At 38.7% G+C, this 26,360-nt stretch overlaps 2 protein-coding genes and 1 long non-coding RNA gene across 6 annotated transcripts; 2 read left to right on the top strand and 1 right to left on the bottom strand.

Annotated features, from left to right (window-relative positions):
• The first annotated feature begins 71 nt into the window (after positions 1 to 71).
• Positions 72 to 11,228, top strand: prkaa1 (protein kinase, AMP-activated, alpha 1 catalytic subunit). 2 transcript variants are annotated; one of them, XM_034897243.1, is made up of 9 exons: positions 72 to 311; positions 4,012 to 4,153; positions 5,509 to 5,602; positions 5,940 to 6,084; positions 6,337 to 6,424; positions 6,550 to 6,774; positions 6,917 to 7,436; positions 8,156 to 8,282; positions 9,049 to 11,228. In XM_034897243.1, the coding sequence occupies exons 1-9, from the start codon at positions 215 to 217 to the stop codon at positions 9,327 to 9,329; spliced, it is 1,719 nt and encodes a 572-aa protein (XP_034753134.1). In that variant the 5' UTR covers positions 72 to 214; the 3' UTR covers positions 9,330 to 11,228. The 2 variants fall into 2 exon arrangements, with proteins under 2 accessions (XP_034753134.1, XP_034753135.1); XM_034897244.1 differs by lacking the exons at positions 72 to 311; positions 4,012 to 4,153 and having other exon boundaries at positions 5,787 to 6,084; positions 9,049 to 9,329.
• LOC117959885 lies at positions 3,235 to 11,653 on the bottom strand. Its single transcript, XR_004660016.1, has 3 exons — positions 11,527 to 11,653; positions 8,627 to 8,629; positions 3,235 to 3,246 (listed from the first exon to the last, which is right to left on the bottom strand). It is a non-coding gene; the product is annotated as an uncharacterized LOC117959885 (long non-coding RNA).
• A 599-nt stretch (positions 11,654 to 12,252) lies between these two features.
• Positions 12,253 to 26,277, top strand: ttc33 (tetratricopeptide repeat domain 33). 3 transcript variants are annotated; one of them, XM_034897268.1, is made up of 5 exons: positions 12,253 to 12,504; positions 12,935 to 13,162; positions 17,748 to 17,829; positions 21,887 to 22,018; positions 25,110 to 26,277. In XM_034897268.1, exons 2-5 carry the CDS (start codon positions 12,936 to 12,938, stop codon positions 25,482 to 25,484), a joined length of 816 nt encoding a protein of 271 aa, XP_034753159.1. In that variant the 5' UTR covers positions 12,253 to 12,504; position 12,935; the 3' UTR covers positions 25,485 to 26,277. The 3 variants fall into 3 exon arrangements, with proteins under 3 accessions (XP_034753159.1, XP_034753158.1, XP_034753160.1); XM_034897267.1 differs by having other exon boundaries at positions 12,437 to 12,562; XM_034897269.1 differs by lacking the exon at positions 12,253 to 12,504 and adding an exon at positions 12,594 to 12,775.
• Positions 26,278 to 26,360: the final 83 nt, after the last annotated feature.

The following is a 26,360-nucleotide window of genomic DNA, read 5'->3' as shown; positions in this document are numbered from 1 at the left end:
AAATCCATGTAAAGTTGATAATCACACCCAGATGTCGAATTTACTGGGAGCATTTGAAGGCAACATACTACGTTGCCTACGCTTTGACGAATCGCGCAAGAGCAGAGGCGCCTCCCACCGTCCGTGCGAAGCAGCCGCTCGAGTAGAGACGCACACACAGCGGTCCATCTCTGCTTGCTGCTAGCTATCCCCGCAGGAAGGCCACTGCGGGAAGATGGCGACGGAAAAACAGAAACACGAAGGAAGAGTTAAAATTGGACATTACATTCTCGGAGACACACTCGGAGTGGGGACGTTTGGAAAGGTTAAAGGTATGTCCGACTGCCATAACGTCTGTGCATCCTGCAAACTGAAAGATGATGGCAATTGGAGCTTTTAGCTTAGCTGCTAATTTAGCATGCTATAAGAGCTAAGTTGTCGCAATGCCAAGGTAGCACACTTGTTGTCTTGCTCAACTTGTTTTTGACAAGCATGACGTTTTTTGGGATGTGGCTGCATTGACAGCCACACAATGCAAGTATTAGCGACATTAGCATCAATGTAGCTACATTCAATGTTACACATACAGTAAGCGACAGTTGCGTTGCGAGCAAACGGTAGCCAGAGCCACAAGTCGCTTGGTAAGACACCGTGAAATAAACCTTCTTGACTGGTGTTCGTGCTGGTTGGGTAACGTTACATATTAACGAAGAACATTTAGTTATCCCGATTTCCTGTCGTTTTATCTTCTCTATTTTTCAACGTGATATAAGAAAACTATACAGCTCAATAGTATATTTTAGTCTTAACTCTGCCCTCATGAGTTGCATTTGTCATGAAGAGACCTAGCTAGCTATATGCTTTTAGATGAGGAGGGAGGGAGGGAGGGAGTAGGGCAAACCCGAATCTATGCCCAGTGTTGTCAGTCCAGAGAGCGGCGCGATTATTATGTCAACACACAGCTTTGCTTGCACCAACGGCCAATATCTTTTGGATTAAAAAAACAACTTGTATTTGCTCACATTTTGCTCGCATATGTGACTATTATCAACCGATGTGATAGTTGAAAGCCTAAATCTGTTCTGTAGTCTGCTTTCTGTTTCCCCATGTAGTGCATTTTCTCTCCCTCCTGTATGATTCAGCCCTAATACACCCAATTTAAGTGAACCAACAAGGTCCTCCAAAAAAGAACAATCAAAGGCTTTGTTTTACAGTTAATTCCCAGGGGAGTAATCTCTCTACATTGAGTTTTTTGTTGTAAGAAAGACGACCACAGTATGTTGCTCTATGATTATGGTCTTGATTATTGGAGCCTTGGTTAATCGTTTACTACAATCACAAATGGTAAATCAATAGCGGCTGTTTACTAACTCGCTGTGCCGTCTTCCTAGCCTGGTCCTACCAGACTCTGGTACATTTAATTCTTACAGAGACCGGACACTTTCCAGTGATAAGTGTTAACTTCCTTGAAGGCGGGTACTCAGTTGAGGTTTAAAACTGTTGGATCTGCCCAGAGCCACTCTGGATTAGGGATGTAACGTTATGACAATTTCTCCTCAGGTCATAGTGACCAACATTGTCATGGTATTTTTAAGAGTGTGATCTATATGTTCCGAAAGCACTGATAGGCCTTCACAAGCTGAAATAGTTTCAAACAGTGTTTTATTATGTTACAAAAATATAAACAATAGGCTTGTAAACGACTATTGAAAACAGACTACTGAAACACTGGCTCGCTGTAGGGTGTCCGGTAAGAACTAGAACCAGAGATGTCTGACTTTGAGATCCAGGAAGATTTATTTACAACAGAAAGTTAACTATGAAGTTGTATTTGATGTTACACGCGAAGTTGGATGTGGTTCTGAAATATAAGCAAATAATAATTCACATTAATAAGCTTTTAACTTACTATGAACTTTATTTACCAAAACTAAATGTAATAGCCACCAGCATATAACAAGAAACAATTCTAAGAATTACATTCATTTATCTGTAATAATTAACATAAATGTAACATATTGCTAACAAACAGAAACTGAGAATAAGCCACATCTATTTCAGTACACATATATACATAACAGGGCGAACAGTGTAAGAATACACCTTTTAATAGTGAAACTCCACAGGTTAGTCTGTTTACTGGCGATTGCACGTTGCTAGCAAACACAACCTGAATATCAACACGTGTAATATTAAGGAAGTAATATTAAACAATCTGCACATTCGTCAGCTATGCAATAAGAAACACAGCAACAGCAATATTATCAAGCCGATGACATATAGATCTCTCTCTCTCTCTTTCTCTCCAAATAAATGGAAAAAAAACTGCTGCTACATTCTGACCCCTTCTTCTGACTGTGCACAGTGCGCCTGTGCGGCAACTTCAGGAGCCTTGTATGGAGCTGGGAAGGATTTAACACAGGGTTTCCACACCGTGGTAATCCACAGTGATAATAAGGACATTTTAAATGAAAAGGGTCATTGTACGTAACTCACCGAAGTTTACCGATCATCAGCGTCATCATTCTCAGCCACTCCCTCTGTTCGCTGAAGCAGTTAAGATTTGGCCGGAGAAAACCCAAGAATGTACGGCAAACCTAGAAGGAGTACTGAAGGAAAATGTAAATTGAGCAGAAGTACGTAGGAGGGCAGAGCCAGGCTTCCCTCTTCCCACAGTCAGATGTTTTTTCTCCGTTTGGGTATTTGTTCTGATATGTTTGCATACTTTTCTACTTGTGCTGTTTCATATTGCGCCTCATGTGAAGTCTTTGTGACATCACTTATTTAAACTGAAGACTTTTGGGGTTTAAGATGAATATCCTATGTCTTTTAGCTTGGGTATCTCCTTTAAAAGCCAAAGACTATTGACTAAACCATGTCTGTGAGATAAAAACTATCTACTTGGGTTGTAAATTTGTAAGTAGTTCTTTATCTTGCATGTTGTGGTTACAGACATATTAGTCTTGCATTGCCAGAGTCTGGCTAGTCCACACATCATTCCGGGATGGAAGAAAAATGTTCTCTGGTTTATTGGCATTTCTTTAAAACAATCACAATCGTTTTGGGCGGTGCCTCTGCAAAAGAGCCCAGGGAAGGAACTTGTTTTGGTGAAACATATGCTCGTTCAAAAGTTGTTTTAGTCGTGCAAGAGAAAACTCCGGCACACTGGGTAATGTGACAAAGCTTACCAGAAGCCTGCAGCTGCATTTTCCAGACAACATGTCCACTGGTGGATTCAGAGATGATGGAGAATCAACAGAAATATTTCTGCTTCACTTAGGTCACTGGAGTGTGAACATTTTGCCTTCCCCTGAGTTATGTAAACAAACAACGAACATTAGTACCTGTGGGATCAGACATGACTTCATTGGGTATTCAGGTGCACCTTGTTAAACTCACGGGCAAATATGTTAACTCTGAATACTCCCACTGTTGTTGTAAAGTACCCTCCTACCATCTAGTGGCTCTTATTGTGGCAGTGCCGTCACTACTGGAAAAAAAAAGTCAAAATTAAATTGAATCGCGATTCTCTCATATCCCTTTGCTACGGGAAACGACCACAAACTTCAAGCTAGCAATCCACATGCTAAAATGGCAAGTTTTGAAGAAAATTTGTATCGTGAAATAAGACAGGCCTGATTGGTTCTTTCAGTGTACGATTGTAAAGATTTACAAGGAATACGTTTACGGAATTTACTATCTTACTGGTCATTTTGAAACCAATTGGCATCAATTCCTTTGGAGACTGGTTCATTGGTAAGAGCAAATTATGTTTAACCATATAATTTAAATAACTCATGTCACCGTATTGTGTCAACACTTAACTTAATTTAATATGAGACGTATTCTTTTGCAGGGTGCAAATGAACACCAAAACAAGTTTATTAAGAGACTATTTTGCAGACGATTGTGTTTTTTCCTTGGAATGTGGTGTATCCAGACCTTCCTCCACATGGCTGTGGAGAAAGGTGTGGCAAAGCAAAACTATAATTGGTTTTACTCATGTTTTCTCAATTTTGTTTCATCCTGCAGTGGGCCAACATGAGCTGACCAAGCACCAAGTGGCCGTGAAGATCTTGAACAGGCAGAAGATCCGCAGTTTAGATGTGGTGGGAAAGATTCGCAGGGAGATCCAGAACCTCAAGCTTTTCAGGCATCCTCACATAATTAAGCTGTAAGTCCTAGATTGCATCCTGCTCGCTGCTCCATAATCCCCCTGCCGCCACATTAATACCACCCACTGAGCTATTTTAAGGCTTTAATGGTGTGTTTTAGAATACATCCATGTGGGACAATATCTGTCTGACCCAGTCTTTTCTCCCATCAGTCCTTGGCTGCTTTATTGGTTATGCTCTCTGTTGAGCTTTCATTTTAATATAAAAAGGTACACTATGGCTGAAAGAGTCACTGGTTTAAAAATATATTTAGAAAATTGCAAAGGTACTTCATACCTGATATGCAATTGTAAGCAGCAATGAACCAAGGCCACAGTTACCGGGTCATTAAAGGCACCATGAGGTGTGGCTGATTGCCTGAAATACCAACTCCATTTCATGCATGCAGTAGAATGTAAACTCTGGAGAAAGAGAAGCAATATGACACGAGATGGGCAGTTAGTCAACATTTGGTACATGTGCTGAAACCCCTGTGGACTGTACCTTAATCATTTTTGCATTAACCTTTTAGACACATGTCAATTTTGTGATGCTGGATTTAAGAGGATTTAATTTCATTTAACACTGTCGCCTTGTCATTACTGTGCAGCTGTTTTTAGTAGGCTATTTTTTTTTTACTTGTGGATTCAGAGCAGCAGGGGTTACAATGCTGTTGACAGAAATTTCAGTTCTTAGTCTTCTGCTTGATGTTGAATATGAAAATTGCAAGGAGAAATGTGGCTAATGTGCAAGCGTAGCCACTCAGCCAGTGTAGTGTAAATAGATTCTGATTGCCAGTGTACATTATGAGGTGAAAGAATTTCTCACCAAGCCTTATACTGAAAGGGCAGGCAGTAGGGCTTTACGATGTGAGGAAATGATCTAGATGCGATTAGTTTTGATATTGCAGTATCATTCACAAAATTGGAGGATCATTTTTGCATTATTATTTTAGAATGGTATTTTAACACGTATTTTCCCTTTAGCAAATATTGCTCCACCCTGCGATTTGGATATTGCAATAGTCCATGTTGCAATTTGGAAATTGCAATAACACAACATTAAGTCACTCAATCAAGTTTAAACTAATGCTGTTGAAATATTACCTACAATACTTTTGAGTACTGATCCTTTATTGAAATGTAGTATTTGTAGTTAACAAATATGCTTTTGTTGCTTGGAAGCATTAAGTCTTGATTGTTTGAAGACTAGTCTCACTAACTAAAATGTGAACTGTCTGGTCGTTCATACTGATTGCAGTCCTATTTTTTCTTTGTTAAAAAATAAACTCACTATATTTGGCTGTCTATATTTGAGCAGCGTTCTACAAATTGTTTATCACCACATGATTTGAACTTTGTGCTGATGTCTGCAGGTATCAGGTTATTAGCACCCCTACAGATATCTTCATGGTGATGGAGTATGTCTCAGGAGGCGAGTTATTCGACTACATCTGCAAAAATGGAAAGGTAATACACTATCATACTGGAAAATGTCTTATAGCCTGTTTTAATGATATCCCACATTTTCTTTCACTCTTGCCATCTTGTCATGTATAGCAAATGTTTATCATTTGCAGCAGATATTGTGTATTTTATTACCAGTGAGGGGACCAGGACACAAAAGTGCATTATGTACTTCTTGGTGTTATAGCCAGCCTTTGGTGCAGATACAGCAACCTGTGAACCAAAAACGGCAGATGGAAAAGATATCCAAACACAACAGGAAGTGCTGCTCAGTCAGCTGTGATGTGCTAACTGAGTCACAGAGAAGATCACACCTAATGGATAATTGCTGCTTTGACAGTTGGATGAAAAGGAGAGTCGTCGGCTGTTCCAGCAGATTATTTCAGCAGTAGACTACTGCCACAGACACATGGTGGTTCACCGAGACCTCAAGCCTGAAAATGTGCTGCTTGATGCACACATGAATGCCAAGATTGCAGACTTTGGTAAGTGTGTCTCAATCTTAAACTCAGGTCTTCACAGGTGACTTTGGTTTAATGTTAAAATGGTGGGCACAATAGCACAGGACTTTGTTTATTAATCTATATTGAATGTACCATGTGGACTTTTTGACTACTAATAAGGCTATGGAACAATGTTTCTATGGGTAGTATATGTAGGGATGCATCAATCCAATTTGCCTTATTACTATCGGAGCTGATACTGACCATATTATAACAGTGTAAAATTCTGTGCAGGATTATCAAACATGATGTCAGATGGAGAGTTCCTGCGAACAAGCTGTGGTTCTCCAAACTATGCTGCTCCTGAGGTCATCTCAGGAAGGTACGTCTTTTTCTTGTTGTTGATACCATTAGAAGTTGACACAGAACGTATGCATTCTCCCACTGCTACAAAATAAAATGTTGCTTTCATGATTATAGGACTGCTTCTTTTTACTTGTCTGTTAGGTTATATGCTGGTCCAGAGGTAGATATCTGGAGCAGTGGGGTCATTCTGTATGCCTTGTTGTGTGGGACGCTTCCCTTTGATGACGACCACGTGCCAACACTCTTTAAGAAGATCTGCGATGGGATCTTTTTTACCCCTCAGTATCTGAACCCGTCAGTAATAAGCCTCCTTAAACACATGCTGCAGGTGGACCCAATGAAAAGAGCCACAATCAAAGAGATCCGGTGAGCCTGATGAGATTAACTACCATGTCAAACTGTGGCTATAACTATTTCAGATTATAGTATGTAAGGTTAGTTTTATTGTCAGTGTTGCATTCATGGTCTGTGGTATGTTTTACTACAAAAATAATTTCTCCTCCCGCAGAGAGGATGAGTGGTTCAAACAGGGCCTGCCAAAGTACTTGTTCCCTGAGGACCCATCGTACAGCAACAACATGATTGATGATGAGGCTCTCAAGGAGGTATGTGAGAAGTTTGAGTGCACAGAGGAGGAGGTCCTGTCCTGCATATATAGTCGCAACCATCAAGATCCATTGGCTGTCGCCTACCATCTCATCATTGACAATCGTCGCATCATGAGTGAAGCCAAGGATTTCTACCTGGCGTCCAGCCCTCCTGACTCTTTTCTAGATGACCAGCACCTGACCTCGTCCGGTGCAGCTGTGGCTGGAATTGTCAAGCCCCACCCTGAGCGTGTACCCTTCCTCTTGGCGGAGACTCCTCCCAGGCCACGCCACACATTGGACGAATTGAACCCCCAGAAGTCCAAGCACCAGGGTGTTAGAAGGGCCAAGTGGCACCTGGGTATCCGGAGTCAGAGTAGACCCAATGACATCATGTCTGAAGTGTGCCGTGCCATGAAACAGCTGGATTATGAATGGAAGGTAAGGAAGAAACTCTGAGAGGGGCGTATGGAAAAGAAGAGCCTAACTTGGTTCTTAATTTGTTGTAACTGAAATCAGTAAAATGAGTTTGTCGTCACACATTGAAACAGTAATTAAAGTTGAGATTATGTTAAATCGCTTAAAGGTCCTCTAAGCGATAATGGGTGACGTTACTTTTTGCAAAACGAGACTAGCTCGCCCCTCCCTCCTCCTCATCCCGCCCCCTCCCTTCTGTGCTTCCGCGCACTACCCCCACACCCCTAAATCCTTCTTGTCGGTTATTGGCTGGAACACATTCGTGTATGCTTCATGGTGCAAGTTGGCACAGTTTATATTTGTTGCCGTTTGTCGACCCAGGGCTGTCTACAGAGACCAAGTTTGTTTTACAGTGTGTTCTGAGGACAGGCAGCTCGCGGATTGTGAGGAGATGTTTGCTGTATGTGACAACAAATGTAGCCTTAAACACGTGTGACATTACTTAGAACACCTTTAACTATAAATAACAGTTAGTGGTATCAGAATACCTTTTAAAGAGATTCACCCTTCATATCAGATCCCGGCCATTTTACCCCGTAACTCTTTTTCTGTGTGTCAATCTGGCGGTCACATTCTGCTTTATGATGAATCAAGTTGCTGATGGGATAACAGTTCACGCTGGAGTTATACCTCGTACGATTTAATGTGACAGATAGAAATTGATTGATTGTAAACTCTTCCAGGTTGTGAATCCTTATTATCTACGTGTGAAAAGGAAGAATCCGATTACTGGGATGCAAACCAAGATGAGCCTTCAACTCTACCAGGTGGACAGTAGAACCTACCTCCTCGACTTCCGTAGCATAGACGGTAAGTTTTAACTACTGTTGTGTTTCTATTAAGATGTGAAATGTATGATTACTCTCGCGTTTCATGTTTACAAAAATAATCAAAGCCTTGGAGTTAAAAAAAAAAAAAAAAGGTTGAAATATCAAGAGTAAAACCATCGGTTGTGTTCTCTCATGTTCGTTGTATCATTTAAACTAGTCTCATACCATTTACAGTTTTGTCAGTGTGTATGTGTATAACCTGTTAAAATTGACAAGATATTCTGGTAAGCCCTGAATTTAGCTTCCTGTATCTGTGCACTAGTACACTGTGTCTGTGCAGACTTCATAAATAATTGACTCAGGGTATGAGGGCGTTTTCACAACAGTCTTTGTAAATACGCAGTGGTAACTCAAAGGCAAATAGGAGATAATAGTGTTGTTGGGGGCTGAATTAGCGTAGCATAGGCATGCTGTATAAAGGGCATGCAACAACATGTTGCCTTCATGATGCTATAGCAAAGTCAGCCCCATGTTTGTGGTTTATGCAAAGCTTAAGCTGATAATGTTTCCTAACCGACTGCAACCGCATACAAAACAATTGTTATTGTCTACAGCAGGAAAGCGAGTATTTAAGACATTTGTAAATCAATTACTTTTTAATACCTTGCACAGCACAGTTTTTGAGGGAATACAATGCATTTTAAGAGTTTTTGAGACTTGCATATACCCTGGTTATAGAACTTGAAATGAAATTAAAGGTATTTTTGCATGTCGTAGCATACATTTTGTGTCTTTTTGTTATTCAGATGATATGTTGGAAACAAAATCTGGAACTGCTACCCCTCTCCGTTCTGGGTCTGTGGGCAACTACCGCTCCACTATTAAGAACGATGTAGACGGTGCAGATGCTCCAGCTATGTCTAGCACTGTGCCCCTCACCAAGGCTGCAGAAGGCTCCTTAGCTTCATCGTTGACCTCATCCATCGACTCAACAGGGGGGGACACCCCAACTATCCCTCGACCAGGAAGCCACACCATTGAGTTCTTTGAGATGTGCGCAAATCTTATTAAACTACTTGCACGATAACTTGCAAAACAATCGCTAGCCTTTTTCCTCTCCGAGTGTCTTTATAGCAATAAGCATGCAACCGATTCATGGCTCTATTCATCCCGGCTGAGGATGAAGTTATTGTTCCATGGCACTGATGCAGGTTAGTGTTCCCTAAGCGGAAGGGATGTATACTAAGCTGGCAGGAAATGTAAGGGGTTACTTGGAAAGATGGAAGGTGGGCTACTTAATAGCTAAGACGGAACAACATTTAGGAGGGGGTTTTACAATTTCCTGATCAATTAAATAACAAATGTCCACATCCCAACAATACATATATACGCAAGTGATTACACTGAATTTTCTGTACTGTAGCCAGTGTGCACTGCTTTCCAGTACAGACAACAAGATCAAGTCTTTGCCTGCAGAGAAGGAAGCCACATGTTGGGTGTTTGGGTGGTAGTCCTAGAGGATGCAGGAAGCACTTTTGCACAAGCTTGTTTTATTCCTGCTGCTCTTGTTTTTCTCTCAGTGGAGATCAGACGGGGTGCAGATGTATCAGGGTGCTGCACTGGCTATAACAAGGGTTGTCACGCCCATCACATTTATTAGACTTTCAAGAAGTGCAATGACCCCTATATTTCTGTCTTGTATGAGGGACAAAAGAATGCTTCATCAGATTTGTTTGGTTTTCTTTTTTGTGAATCTGGGTTGTCAGAGACTAAATTGTCATGGTTTTGTCCTTGTTGTAAAACAATGTTTCAATATGTCAGTCCCCTACTTTTTTTTTTTGGAATATAAAGACATGAATATATTTATCAGTGGACAGAGTGTTGCTTCTATTGGAAATGGAATTTTTTTCTTCTTTCTTTCTTGCATCAAGATCTTTTGCTGGATGGTATATATTTTCTTTTTTACTGTCTGATTTTTATATCAATATCACAACTTTGTTTCCTTCAATCACAATTATTCTGATACTTGATTTTCTTTCCATATAAATATAGCCTGCTTTTACCATTTAAGAGGTATTTTGCCATGACAGTCAAAATATAGAAATATATCATTTTCAGTTTCACATATTAAAATGACAAGTTGATTTTGACTTTTTCGTTATATTTTCTCTTCCTTTTTTTTTTTTAGATTAATGATTAGGATTTGAGTGATTACTGAGTGAAATGCCTTTTTCTCTAAATGAAATTTGTAAATGCCAATCCATCACAACTGTATAGGCCTCAGGGCTCTATTTGAAAATAAGTAGTAGCAATTACATGCAGTGCATGGACAAAGTATCTTGGCAGGTGAATACATCCAGAATATTGTCATTGTTGGATTTGTTTTGTTTATACTGCCCACACATTCCCTTGAAGGTTGACCTTGAAAAAGGTTTGTTTGTTTAAACCAGAAACAAACTTGGAATTGTGAAGTCCTGCTGGGTAGCTCACAATTCTGATGTAACTAAAAACATCACACAAGGAATAAGATCATAATTGTGTGGGTGACTTATATTTTATAAAAAAGAAGTCAGACAATCCCACATACTTGCAAGCTCACAAACTCTTGGATATATCTTTGATCAAAAACAAGATGCGTGTTCCTCAATTTTCCTGTCCAGTCTTAAAGTTTTAAGCGGTGTCTGTTGTTTGGCTGCCTTATCATCTGTAACGTTAATCGGTTTTTACGTCATTCAAGTTGGAAAGTGATGCTGGTCAGAATTATTGGCACCTTTTGCAATTTTTAGGGTTGAAGTTCAGAAAATTATTTTATCAGTGTTAATTCACAATTAATGTAGGTTAACAATTCACAGGTTATTTTAAGTGTTAGTCATACAAAACAAAAGGAAATTCTTAACTGAAAAAAATAAACTAAACACCTGATAGTTGATGCCAAACTATTGTAGACCTCAGTAACTGCTACCACCTTTTAATAGTGGCAATAGAAGAAGAAAAAAAAACTTGAAATGTAAACTAGTTTCTCATTTTATCATATTCATTTTCTACTTAAGTCCAGTAAGCCAGGTTTTTAAAGAACATTGCATGTTCCCAATTAGACTACAAACGTTTTCTTTTGTTTTTGTTAAGAGATGTTAGCAGTTACTCAAGGCTCTGTTTCCAGTGTTTAGCTCTCCACAGCTTTAAAGCCCTAACATATCTCATTAGGAGATCAACAAAAATTGCCAAGAGTGACAATAATTGTGATCATCTTGTTTCTCTTGCTGTCCTGTGGGCCAGGTTTGGACTGATATTTGACCTTTTATGTCTCAGTTTTAAGCTACAGTTTATGAAGCATTGTGATCATAGTAAAGAACACACTATGGTCTTGGAAACTTATTGTACAGGGCAGTTGCGAGTTTTGATTACAAAACTCTGTTTTGTAGGAAAGATGAATGTGTGAAACCGTGACACTTTTTTTGACAGTTTATGGAGTAGTGTCCTAGTGGACTGTTGGCGGATAAATTCTGTCAGTCTATTTGAACTGCTTCAAAGAAATATTGTTCTATTTTTTTGTTGGTGTGTAAAGGGACCCTATTAGATTGACCAGTGTAAATCTAAATGGAAAGTGTTAAAACCATTTGTATACACACCTGCCTAATAAACTGCTTAATTGCACACATTTCTGCGGAAGTTTCTCTGAATATTTCCAGTCTTTTGACAGGTCTGATGAACAATTAAGTTACATTAACTTGATATTTATAATAAACAATGCTACAAGGGATGGCCAATTTTAAGGAGAAAACTGTATACACTCACCTAGAAATTAAAGTCCCCTAGTGTTTGTTATTCTGAAAACGTAATTAGCTATTCAGGTAATTTTGTGTAGTATAACTTTACTGTAATGGAAAGCAATGATAATGTCATATTAAATCCGATATTGAAAACGGTCTCTTGTATAGAAGATGTCAAGAAAGTGTTGAGTCATTACTTTGGTGCCATCTAGTGGGCAAATTAGACTGTAGGTCCCAGACATTGCATTGGTTTTAGTAATGATATTTCCTGAAACACTAAACCATAAATATGTTTGTGTGGTAGTAGGCTACTATAATGTGTAATATTTTAGTGTCGTTAACGTGCTTGTATTGCAACTTTAAAAACACGATTCGTGTTTCTTTAAGAGACGATGTAAACGGCTAAGAAGTTCCGGGTCACCAAATATGGCTAGCCGCTAGCTTCCGTTAGCTTGTCTAGTTTTTCTCACGGACAGCTGTAGCTAGACGTCTGTGCGTATACCTTCTAAGCTTATGTTACGGTCTTCAAATAACAAATGTAATATGCTATGTCATAGTCAAATCAAGTGAAATGTGTGAGCAAATGTACTGCGCTGTCAAGTGTGTGGCAAAGTGTTAGCTAGCTAAGCTAGGTTACAGCTAGCTTTGTGAAAGGGTTGTTTTTGTTTAATCGCCCGTCTTACTGTTGTAGGTTTTATATAACCAGTTATATGCACTTTGCTTAAATAGGAGAAACACCTAACTGTAGCAGCCAAAATGCCGGGTACGCTACAGTTACTATTGGATGTTAACTTTACGCTAAAATCTAGCCATTATCCTAATGTTTCAAAATAAAAGTCTGTGGATTTTACAGTACTGATTAATATCAGATGAAATATATTGACCATATAGCCACCATCCACCCACTCCATTTCCCCTACAGGATGGCTTCATTTGGCTGGAAGAGGAAAGTTGGTGAGAAGGTTTCAAAGTCTGTGGTGCAGCAGTTTGAGGCTGAGGCAGAGAAGGTTGAAGATGCTGGACCACGTCAGGATGAGGAGGTGGATTGGCTGCACGCCATCAAACGACGACGGGAGATCCTGCTGGAGGACTGTGCAGCCAAGAGCAAGAGGCTGAAGGATGAAGGTGCCATGCTGGCTGAGGAAGGCAGGTGAGGGATGATGTTTAAAGCTAGCAGTTTTCTGCGGTCGCTTGTGTAACCTACATCAAAGTCAGTGACAACTTTAAAAATAACAGACAAACACATTTGATCAGTCAACTGTTGCTTTGATAATAACGACAAACTAGTGCTTAACAAAGAAGCTTTACGCATACGTTTTTATTTCTTTATGATACAAATGATATGATACGGATGGGTTCCTGTCTGTGTGCTTTTCTGTGTGGATTCTTTTTAGTGGACTACTAGACGTGATATCAGGGTCTTAATCATACTGTTCAAAGAGAGTTATTACCATAGCAAGTGAACCATGGGCTCCTCCTCGTCTGAAGCAGGATCTGCTAAAGACAACAATCAACACTACAATAGTGTTGCGGTATCGATATCAAGGTATTTGTTCCAAAATATTGTGATATTTGATTTTCTCGATATCGCCCAGCGCTAGTTGATCATAAAAAATAGCCTTAAGTAACTCAACTTTGCCAGTTACTAGGGGCATGTGATGATGGAAATCCTCCAAGGGAGGGCACCATTGTTCAGAGCACACAGCTGACGGCTTTCTACTGACTGAATAAACATTAACATTCAACCAACATTGTATTTCCAAGGAAAGTCAATCTAGAGCGTTTAAACTTGAGGTTTTATTTAATGCCCTTTTCTGTACAGAACTGGATTTCAAAAGCCAAAAAGCTGTATTGCTCTCCGGAGGAGATCAGTAAATGGATATAACAACCGTAATTTATATTTTGGCCATGGGAGAAGCTGATCTTCAGGCCTATTGAGATATATTTATTTTTTTTATTTTTTTTTGAAACATGGATCTATTTCAAACATAAAGTAATAAACTAAATAGCTTTTACAATCTACTTGAGCACCCCCTGAAATATACTTTTATGGGGAGTTAATGTTATAGTGAATAATAGTAACCAATAATATTATTTTGAGTGATATTTCCCCGCTTGTGGAATTTAAAAAGACTTCCAGCACTACTTTTAGTGTGATATTGTGTGACTCTGGCAAAAAAGAAAAAAATCACTGAAACTGACATTTCTTTCATGACAATTAACCTTTTTAGCCAAATAACAATCACTTTGTGAAACCCCCCCCTCAGTTCAGAATATGTTTTGTTGTTGCCCTTAGTGACGTCTGTAATTGTATTTGCAAAAAGAAAGTGGATTTTACTGGGGAAATGGTTTCTTGCTGCTCCATAATGGCTTTTTGGAGCTTTGAGATGGTGTCTGGTCAGGGATGTGAGCCAGTTTTTTTTTTTTTTTCTTCTCTAACAACATTGACCCGTTATGTCAGTCTGTCCTTGCCAAGGGTTAGATTCTCCTGATGTAATTGAAGAGCTCCTCTTGTACCCATTTGTGATCTGAATCATTTCCTGTTAATTCACATTGTGTGAAGTAGCTGGGTCTGTGAAGGTAGAGGTTTTATGCTACCTTTTTTCAAACATGGGTTAGGGTTCAAAAATGTTAAGGTCATGAGTTGCAGTTAGATCCACTTTCCTATACTCCCACAATCACCAAGGTTTTATCAACCACAGTTGAAATTACAATAGCTCACAGAAACAGTATTTTTCAAAAGGCATTACATCAAAATGCTTTCTGTAACATAGGCTGAAGGTGCCGTGGCAAGTAGAATCCTAGTAAGGATGACCGATTGTCCTGTCTTTGTTTTGCATCAGCGGACTGGTTGACACATTCATTCATCAACTGCTCAGATGAAAATATAAAATAGCCAGTGCCTGACTATCCAATAAATGACTGGTTGAACAAACAAAACAATCAATGGAAAAACATTTTACGATGCACATTGCAATTGGTTTGTAAACCGTTTGAAATAGGTAGCACAAAAGATGACTGGCAGATCTCTTCTTCACTCAGACATCAGCTTGACCGGTCCAAACTGGAAGCAAACATGGTAATGGTTTTTGGAAACCTCATCAATTAAAAATACTGAGGTTAACAAATAGTCCACGCAGTTGCAAAATTATGCTTCCCTTTCTTTTTCTTTAAAGGTATAGTAATTGTTGTTAATCTAAAACACTTTTTTTGTAAAATTCAGTAAATTTCTCCTCACGGTCACCTAGCTCTCTATCGTCTGTACGCGCTAAAAATCTAGTGTTAATACACAGCCCTGGTAGACTGGGGAAACCCCGCCCACTCTGCCAGCGATTTGATTTTGCCGGCCAGTAATTATCTGTCTGTGAATCTGGGGGGCGGAGCTTCTGAAGGGTGCTTGTATTAGTTTGACATTTGAGTTTAAACATCAATAATCTTTGCCCAGCATCACTTACTGCACCTAGTTTGAACAGTTGTATGGGAGGTGTGGGAGTTTCGTGAGGCAGCAACTCACTTCATCATCCAAATACTCAACATAGTTTGGTGATTTGTCCAACTGCCATGCTGAGTCTTCAATCTAAAACTGAGCTGGAAATATGTGATCTGGCTTTCAGGGGCTGTTTCAAATGTTCAACATCTTCCAAATCTGTTTTGTTGTTTCTTGGTTTATATTAACTTACTGGTTTAGCGGTGTCATCATAACCATGTGTTGGGCCTGTTTCCTTTTTTTGGACAGTAGCATGTGAAGTGACCATAAAGCCCCAACTATTTACTCTTTTCTTTTCTGTGTGTGTGTGTGTGTGTGTGTGTGTGTGTGTGTGTGTGTGTGTGTGTGTGTGTGTGTGTGTGTGTGTGTGTGTGTGTGTGTGTGTGTGTGTGTGTGTGTGTGTGTGTGTGTGTGTGTGTGTGTGTGTGTGTGTGTGTGTGTGTGTGTGTGTGTGTGTGTGTGTGTGGGAGAGAGACATTGCTTAATTTCCTCACTTGAATTTGCAGTGTCTTTTGCCTCATATTTTGGCAAGATGTCCACACTGCTCTAGTTCCATTTCCTCTATCTGACTGTTTTAATAGCAGTGGTATAAGTTTTCTCAGGCTTGATTCAGTTTCTGGCTGTGAGCCGAGTTTTATAACTGATCAGTGTTAACGGTCTCGTTGTGTGGTTTTAACTGCTTTCGAATTTTGCAGGATATCCTTCTTCATAAAGCTATAAAAGGTGTAGATACGACAGACATATTTGTAGTGTCAAACTCAGGATTTCACCTCATAATCTTTCCAAACCTTTGTTTTGATCAGGCTATTGAAATGATTTTTGAGTCAATATTGACTTGAGGAGGAGTAGGTTGTTGGAGTGAGCATGAACATATTCATTTGTCCATTTAGTTGTTAAAAAAGTGAATATGTTTGTCAAAAACCTACAGAAATTGTGAACCTTTATAAATGCATACATAGTTATGCAAAACAGATCAGTGTCAGCTGATTGGAATGAGGCTGCAGTATGACTAATACATATATACACATCCTTTTTAGTATTGACAGTAGTATAAAGTATAGCCAATCTCAGTGTCTTGCTATCTCAGATAAGAAACGGAATACCTTACAGGCTTTACTGGGAAGAGTTTGATTTGCAACCTATGTATTCACTTCAGTGGACCCGTTTGTGTTTATTTAGCTTTATACTCTGTGCTTCCATTCTTCAGACAAGTAGACAGCTTTATAGTGTCAAGAAGCCCATGTAACATATTGTTCTGCCAGCCATTTCTTCTTTATCACACTCCATGTCACAAGAACAAAGCTTCAATTTTATTTAGAGCTTTTTATTTGGGTGAAAATAAGGAATAACTAAAATGTACATACCACAAGGTAAACATTAACAGAAATACGACTAAGTCATGCTTCATAAAAGTCTATTTATATCAGCTTTTACGCACAAATGGAAAGACAGGATCAGGGCAGCTTTGACTTCATTGAAGGGCTTGACGATGTCCACTGAACGAACCTGTGTCCCTGCGTTAGGTTACATAAGATATATCAAATCTCAGGGTGGTGACAATGACACCAAGTGTCCAATTTCAGGGCTTTATTTGGTTGTCTATTTAACTTAAGCCAAATTTAATACAAAAGCATGTTTACCTCGATGGAGTGCAAGATATCTGTGTGGGGCGTGAATAGCTGTGGGCAACTTTAGATCCTAGCCATAAAACGTTCATGCAGTACAAATGCTGAACTTTATTGCAATAGAGCGATCTGCAATCAATACACAATCACTTAGCACTTTCATTCTTACAGGTTCTTTTTTAAACGGCTGTGTTGTCAATGTCAAATGTAAAATTAAATCTCTCTTCATGGTTCATGGTATTGTTGTGAAGCAACGAACTGTAGCACTGTGGCCCAGACAAATGTCCCCTTGAGGACAATAAAGCTTAGGCAACTCTACTCTAAATAATTTAGATGGATGTCTAAATAGTTATACTATTAAAAAAACACAATTTGTGTTTCTTTGAGACGATGTAAACGTTGCCACAGCTTCCGGGTCCCTAAATAGGGCTAGCCGTTAGTTTGTCTAGTTTTGCCCTCGGATAGCTGTAGACATCTCTGTGTATACCTTCTATTTTATCACATTGTGGTTTACAGCCAGGTTATGGTTTATGATGCCATAAGAACACTCCTTTGTGTGATTAATCCAGTCCCAATCCCAGTACTATAATGTGTTGTTGAACCACAATGTGTATTTTCTTTAGGCACTGGGAGGCCATTAAGAAGTTGGACGAAGCCATTCAGCTGACTCCAGACAACCCTCTTCTGTATGAGATGAAGTCTCAGGTATACTTTAAATCTACTGTATATGTTACTATTTACTCATTTTATCACCATGCTTATCATGTCTACTCCTCTCTCTATGTTTTTTAATTGTGACTTAAAAGAGTACTTTTTTCCAGTTTAGCATTTTATCCTAATTGTCCAAATTGTTTTGTGTTCAGTATATACCAAGGAAAACATAACCAACATACATTAAATCAGTCATGTGCAGCAACTTTAAAGATAACTGAACACACATTCCATTAATGTCCTTTGGTTTGAGAATGCTACTGACCACCAGCATGCTGTGTATGCACTTCTACATATCTCTGTTGTGTGTGTGTGTGTGTGTGTGTGTGTGTGTGTGTGTGTGTGTGTGTGTGTGTTTATCAGCCATCATTGCCACATAGATCCTCTTTCAGCTGCCACTTTGGTATGCTTTTAAGTTAGATAAGTGATATCAGCACGGTGATGACATAACTGAAAGTGTGTAGCATGTTTCCAACAGCTTTAAATTTAGCATTTTAGCTTTTTACCTCCTTTCTCTTGTTACTTTCACTTCCCCTGAGTCAATATAACTGTGTGTGACTCTTATTGTGCCATCATTCCTGGTGCTTTTCCTTATCTTTTAACCCTCATGTTGTCCTTGGGTCAAATTGACCAGTTGTCCTATATCAATGTTCTTTTTAACTACCCAAAATAACATGATTGATTCCACACATCGCTCTTTGGCAAGTACAAATCTCCACTTTTATTAATTTTGGGGTGTCATATTCAGTTTTATAGCATTTGAAAAAAATCAATTGAAGTGGTTTCAAAATAGTATTGAGTAAAAGTTAACAATATCCAGTTTGTGATTATCCATCATCATGCATTCCTTTAATTTTAGTCTAAATAATTCCTAACTTCTGCTTTTTTAACTCAACCATTAGGTATAAGTTCATATAAATTAGATTTTATTGACCATACATTCCTAAAATAACTGTAAACTAAAGTTTATAAGTTATTGTTACGTAGTGTTAAGTGTCAAAAAAAGTGGCAAACATTGGAGAAAAAACAAAAGCATCAAGTGTTGAAAAAAGTGACAAAAATGTAAGAAAAACTTAAAAATTGATTAAAAAGCGTCAACAAAAGTCTTAATTTTCAATTTTGAGGGGAAGACAACACAGGGGTTACAATAGGCATTTTGGACAAATATGGTTCCCATATATTTGGTAAAAAGAGGAGAAGCCAGAGAAGGTAGACAGACTCCATTATTTCTTATTCATTTACTAGAACTAACACAATAAAATCTATCCCTATAGCCATAACCAGTGTATGCCTAATATAATAAGATCCATTATAGGATATTTGAGAAGGAAATCATTAGAGGGCCAGACCAGGAAAACCACCACAGAGGGGATTTTTTTCCTGCATGCTTTGAATGACTCTAAGCTTGACATAGGCACACTGCTAACTGTAGATTCAGCTCCAATGTGTGTCTAGTCAAGCACATCTAACATATTAGTGTCCATTATCTGGCTAAAAAATAGCCTGGACCTCATCATGTTCCCGTTACTAGCCCAGAGGATGAGAAGGGTTACACTTATTCTGGTCATTTACTTCCCTTCATCACTTTCTTCTTAACTCAATCAGTGTTATGTCTAATACGTGCCCAGAGATAGCAAAAGTACTCACTTCCCGTACTTAAGTAGAAGTACAGATACTTGTGTTAAAAATGATCTGGTAAAAGTGGAAGTACTGATTTAATGTCTTTACTCAAGTAAAAGTAACAAAGTACAGGCTTGGAAATTTACTTAAAGTATAAAATATGGCTTTTGGAAAGAAAGTAAAGGATAAATTATTATTACCAAACAGACAATTAAGAAGCGCTACGCAGCACATTGGCCAGGAGCCATTCTTGATAACTACTATCTCAAACATCTATCTCAGATAAGGACGAGGATGATCGGGAATGTCTTGCTGCTTTTCCGCCGAATCTCTGGGATTTCTGTTTTTCTTAATTTTCAATCATGTCGTCGTCCATACTACTATGTGCTAACATTAGCATCATCAAGCTCAATTGATTTGTTGCGAATGAATGCAGAATGCCGCTGAATCTGTTGAGTCAGCTTAGTGGTGCGTCAAATGCAACGTAGCCCTAAAGTGTATTCCCATCCAATTAGTTAGAATATGGTATTGATGACGCAAACAATAAGGATAACGCCAGTTAAATGATCTGAAACTTGTTAGTGAGGACTAGATTAGGACTGTGTTTAAAGCTGATTCTGATTTCCAACTTCGCCCCAGGTGTGTTTGTTAAATCAAGGACGGAGACAACTTCTCTCTAGCTAAATTTACATCCACTTGTCAAACTAATTATCTGAAGTTTGGTTAAAAAAAAAACTCATGCAAATAAAGCTGGTGAAACTGTTAATGCTTTATTAAGATCAAGCATCATGCAACCTAGCTAACAGGTGAAGAACACTAACAACGAAACCACTAGCTAACTTACTTTACATGTGAACTAAAGACAAATACAACAACAGGCTTAAATGAACTGACTACATAAGTTATACAACTTACAGTTTAAGGACTCACAGACACAATCTCAATTGATTATCCTTCGGACAGCTAGTCTCTTATCTCTCACTTTTTTCTCCATGTGTTGCTCGGTGTGAGACGCGTGGCCATGCTATTCTCCGACATGACAACATCTTGTACATAACTAAAGTAACGAGCCAACTTTGTAAAATGTAAGAAGTAGAATTTACTTATATTCTTGTTAAAATGTAAGAAGTAAAAAGTTGCCACAAAAAACATTGTGAAGTAAAAATATCAGAAAAATCGACTTGAGTACAGTAGCATAATAAGTATTTCTCTATGCGTGCCCTGTCAGTCTCTATGTCTGTTAAAAAAGACTGTAGTGTGCTTTGGAGGAAATTGGCAATTTGTAAAGCTGTCACCACTTCTTCCTGGCTGTATGGAAGATTTCAGCTAACGGTGAGAGGTGATCCTTTTGGATATTTAAAACTGCTGTAGAATATGTAGTAAAGCCATGAGGTTAATTTCTAACAAACATTTTTTGCTATATTCCATTGTGATATGTATCTTTTAAAATCTTCCTTCAGTATTAACCAAAGACACTCTCAGCTCCATGGTTCTCTGTGTTCAGCCAGAGACATTTATCAGTATCAGTTGCTTATCAGTGGACATGCCTATGAATCGAGTATAGGTATTAATGTGATTATGTGTCTGGATTCAGTTTGCCTCTCTGAATTTATTTGATCATGAAATGGTGCTATTGGTGCATCTTTATTTTTTTGCGTCTTAAAAACTCAATTGTTTTAGTTATAAGTGTTTTGATGTCAAAATTGCACTCATGTTCCAGGAGAATATGCAAGTAAACAGATACTATATATATATATATATATATATATATATATATAGACAGAACATTTGAGTAATCAGATTACTTATAACAGTAGTATAAACAAGTTAACAGATTACTTATAACAGAAGAATATGTGAGTAAACAGATTATTTATAACAGAAGAATATGTCAACAGAGAGGATAATAGCAGAGAGCTGCTCAAAGTAGACTTACTTTACACAAACGTAAACCTGTATCTTCTTACAGCGGCAGGACAACAGGTTTGTTTTTTTAAGCACTTGTTTCAGTCGCCGCCCTAGGCAGAAAACTAAACTCCACCACTGTGATAATTAGTGGGTCTCTTGAATATCTTTTGGTCTCAAATACATTTTTTTTCCCACAGATTGGTATGCAAAAGGTTGCACAATGGTTTCATTTTTTGACAGCTGTTTTCTACATGACAGAAAAGCAAAATACATTTTAAAAAATCCCAGAGAAACAGGATTTGTTTACTTTGTGTCTGAATAAAATATGATTCATAAAGCCTGCCAATGTTAGAGAAGTTAAAGAGCTCTGTGCAACACTGTTACATTTGAATAGGGTTAAGTAAATTACAGAAAACAAAAGAAATGATGGAAAAAAAACTCTTGATATCAAGAAAAACACTTTTGTTGTTCTCTGTGAAGGTAATTCTTAACAAGTCTTTAACCGCGTCTGCTTTCTCCACAGGTACTGACCATTTTACAGGAAGTGTTTCCTGCTGTGAAGGCAGCAGAGATGGCTGTGAAGTTTCGCCCTCTTTGGTGGGAGGGCTGGCAGACTCTGGGCCGTGCCCAGCTCAACCTGGGAGAGGTGGACCTGGTAAGTATCGCTGTCGATACACCCCAGGTACATTAAAAAAAAATTGAAATGACGCCGTGCTTGCAAAAGCTGTCAAACTGCAATCAAATTCAGGGCTGTCAAGAAATGTGAGTACGGGATGGAGGAATTTGTCAGTTGTAGCGGGAGGAGACATCATAGAAGAAAACAAACTGAACCTGAAAAAAACCAGGCAAACAGTTAACATTGTTTGCAGATGACTGTGTATTAGAGGTGGCTGAGACTGTGCTCACTGTGGAAATCACATCCAAAGGCATTGTTTAGTTGTAGTCAGAACGGCGCCATCTTGTCCATGCAAACACACCAAATACAAGCTGGCACAAATAGACTGTATCAACATTCCCTCAGTAGAGTTGCGTAACAATCAAAGGCCCTAATGATCTTCATTGGAATGGCACTATTTCATTTTGTAGTGTTTGATTTTGCAGTGAACTGTGTCTGTTTTTGTAGCCGGCTATAAATCAGTTTTGTTTTAGCTTTTGAAGGGCTGTTAAAATATGTCAGTTATTTCTGTTTACTACTTTCTGCAAACTCCATCTGAGATGTTCCTCTTTCAGCCTGGGGCTTGGTCGATTGCTTAAATTGCCCCAGAACACGCCAGGACGTGTGGGTGAATGAAACCTGCTGGGTCTCAGTTACTCTGATCACCCATTTAGAGCCTAGCAAACTGGGCTGAATTCCGAAACCCTTCAGCTAATAGCACTTCATGCCATTCCTAGAGCTATAGACCTGTCCTATGGCACTAAAACAACAATGGGAAGTGTAGTGTGTTGAAAGTTACCTGAGCTCAAGCTAAACCAAATATAGACACACCTCCTTGTATAATGAAACTTTTGGGAAGGAAGGGAAAAAGGCATCTATTTTTAGCAAAGCTTGTTCAGTCAAGTTTTAGAGCATTGTCTGCATCAACATGTTTGAGTTGTGCCTGTTTGTGCAAAGGTGAGTGCAGTAATTTCACATTTTCTCTCTCATGAGCGAGTCTGTTCTTTTCCTACTCGTCTTTAATTTCCAGCACTGGAAAGTACCCAAATAAAACAAACCTATAGCTTCTGATTTAGTGTTTACTCTCTTCTGTCTTGTTTATTTAAAGCACTGGTAACTGCGTTGACAGCGTAACAGCTTTGTCGCCATTTATCTCCCCATTAGTAGCATTCAGGAGCCGGTTAATCTGCCAACTATGACATTTGTCTGTTGAAGGATTACTTTGGAAATAGGTCAAGGTCAAAGTTTATTTAAATAGCACATTTACAAACAGTTACTACTGCCCCAAAGTGCTGTACAAATAAAGATAACAACATATAAGATAAAAGTAAAATATATAGCCGGAAAAAAAAACTTCTAAAACAGAATATGCCAAAAACCGACAACAGATAATAAAAATTTTACTCAAATTATTAACAACAATAAAAGGTCACAGCTCAGCTTATGTTAAAAGCCATTGCAAAAGATGAGTTTTTAAAAGTGATTTAAAACTCTCAATAGAGGTAGCTGTGAATAAATAAAGTAGCTGCTAAAAAGATAAAGACTTGATGAGAATATAGTCTGTGCAAGATGAAACTTGATATGTTATTTTGAGCACAGTCCGTTTGATTGGTCGAATCTATTACAGTTAATATTTCACAGACTTCTTAAGTTGAAGCTGATAGTCCAGGTTATTCACAGGTACAGGTGGGGAACACTTCACATCAAGTTGAAAGGTTAATGAGAAAGCCCACGCTTTCACCACTTTATTTTTTATTTCCTTGCAAAACTACTAAGTGAAGATGATCCGACTTGCAATATAGTAATAAGTCCCCATTTTGTTGAATGGCCAAGACAGCCATTGGTAAAATGTGTTTGTTTTGGTCAATAAATCTGACCTGGCCTGACTTGTTCGTCCACCAGGCTTTTGTCCTAGGGACTAGGGACTTACTGATTGGATTGCAGGCGTGGCCCACTGTATCACTGGAAACAGGTACCGCTGGAAAAAACCTGACAACCCCGTCTTCTCATCTGTACATAGTGCTTGTCGGAGAACTCCAGCCATTTAGTATTGCTCTTACATTAAGGATATCCTGAACTGGTCCCGCGGATCATTATTGTGGCAGATCCAAGATGTTTTAATGGATCTAGGTTGACTTAAATAAACCTTATTAAATGCAGATCCTTTATTTTTATTGTTTAACTGTAGTCAACTGTGTTCTGTCAACTGGAAGCAGCTGATGTTGCAGCATTGCTGTCCTTTAGTACAGTGCGAGCAGAGTTTGTGAATGTGAGAAATTAGCTTAGTTGGCAACCTTCACAGATTTTGAATATTTTCTCTCCCCTTCCTGTTGCTCCTTATGAAGAGCTGTGTACAAGACAGTCCCAAAACATTCACAAAATGAATAACAAATGTTGCTGACAGCAGATCATGTCAGCTGTCAATATTTGACAATAATTCTGTGTGTTGCTTGATAACAGGCCAACTGACTGCTTTGTATTGTAAACAACTCATTGATCTAGCTGATTGCGTCAGGTCAGTTTCAGGAATCCCATTCTCCTAGGTAAACTTTTATTCATATTCATATCTGACTTTTAATCCTTAGTACGAGAACTGCCTAAAAAAAGACTTCACTTAGGTCCTACAGAGCCTCAGAAGACATTATACAACAATTATTTTCTTTTGCTGAGTAACACTGCTCTATAAAATTAGTCAAGTGCTCCTTAAAATTAGCTTAACATGTAGTGTTCTTTGAGTAACATGTACTTGTTCTGTCTTTACTGCTTCATTCCCATATTAACACAGAACTATTTATCATAGAATGTGCTTGACAGATGTCCGACATCTTTCCGAATTGATTTGAGCCAATCAGTAACCTCGGATAGCATGTAGGGATGGATTCATTTCACCATTTCACCATTTCACAGGCACCCAATCGTCACAGCTAAGGCTTGACGTCAGGTCCCCATAAATGATTGGACGCCGTTTGTTGTTCTGTTCAGTGGGACCATCATTTTTTACATTGATCTGCAACTGCCCGAGAGCTAATGATGTCTCCCTTTTTAAAGCTTGTGTTTGAATCCTAAGCTCATGCGGTACTTGTCCCTGTAGGCTGTGAGGTCCTTCCAGGTTGCGATCCACCTGTGCCCATCAGAGCGCAGCCTGTGGCAGGAAGATCTGGAGTGGGCATGGAGGTTACAGAAACAGGATTTAGCAACCAAGGAGAAGACTCGGCAAGAAGAGGAGACCCAAAAACGGATCCTTAATGCCCCTGAGCTCGAGCAGGACTATGATTTTGAGTCTGATGAGGTGCTGGCCGCCTGCGTGGCCGTTGCCGAGCGACAGACACAATACGAGGAGCTGAAGAGGAGCGCCGTGGTCATAGACGCTGAGGGAAATGTAAAAAATGTCCTCCCCGGGGAAGAGGGATCAGAGGACGCAGCAGTACCATCAAAGGAACAGTTTGTCAAAGCAAGAAGACTTTGAATTGGTTTCAGTATGAATAGATTGTCCTGGTTACTTTTTCTTTTGGACTGAATGCTTTTATGTCTGAAACCACAGTGAGTGAGTGTGTGTGTGTGTATGTGTGTGAAGCTATAGCATAAAAACAACCTAGTCAGAAGCAAACACAAGAACTTTGAGTAAGTTGCAACAGTATAAAAAACAAATAGAATTTTGTCGTTTTACATTTTCCATCTAAGTAATTTAATAATTTGTGTTAAATGTGCATGCACAGTTTTGACATGTTTGGAAGCTATAAAATGTAGCATCTCCTAGTTCTATGTGTTTCCTCTGGATAGGACAATAATGCTTTTAGCTAATAGCTAATGCACTCTGTGGTTACGCTACAATCTACTTTATGACACTCTGAAACAAGAGACTTGCACTTGATAGAGTCAGAAGGTTTTGTAGGTTTTATTGAAAATGAAAAAAAGGATGTGCCTTGTTGAAATTGGCAGCATTTTCACTTGAGATTGTTTATCAAATTTAGACACAATTTACAGGAAAATGTACAAATAAAGAAGGAAAACAAAATCTCCAATCGCACTAATAATCCTATAGATGAAGCAGTGAACAGCTGCTAACACGTTAATAAGGAAACACAATCAGCCTTTTGTTAAATCTCTTTGCTTCTATAGTAGATTAAATGGTTTGTCTATTTGTAAGACCTTTGAGGTTTCAATGTGTCTGTGTTTGGTTGTTAGGAGAAAAAAATGAGCATGCATGCTCAGCAAATTGTTAATGAGTGACTAACATTAATTAAAAGGAATGATAGGAATCTGTGTTTCCAGTAATGTTCTTTCCTTTAGTACTTTTTGAGTTCAGTGGTTGTCCTGTACTTGTTTTAGTTTTTTTTGGAGA

The sequence above is a fragment of the Etheostoma cragini genome, chromosome 16, assembly GCF_013103735.1.
Source record: "Etheostoma cragini isolate CJK2018 chromosome 16, CSU_Ecrag_1.0, whole genome shotgun sequence".
NCBI classification, from domain to species: Eukaryota; Metazoa; Chordata; class Actinopteri; order Perciformes; family Percidae; genus Etheostoma; species Etheostoma cragini.
This window is presented reverse-complemented; position numbering and strand designations above follow the sequence as displayed.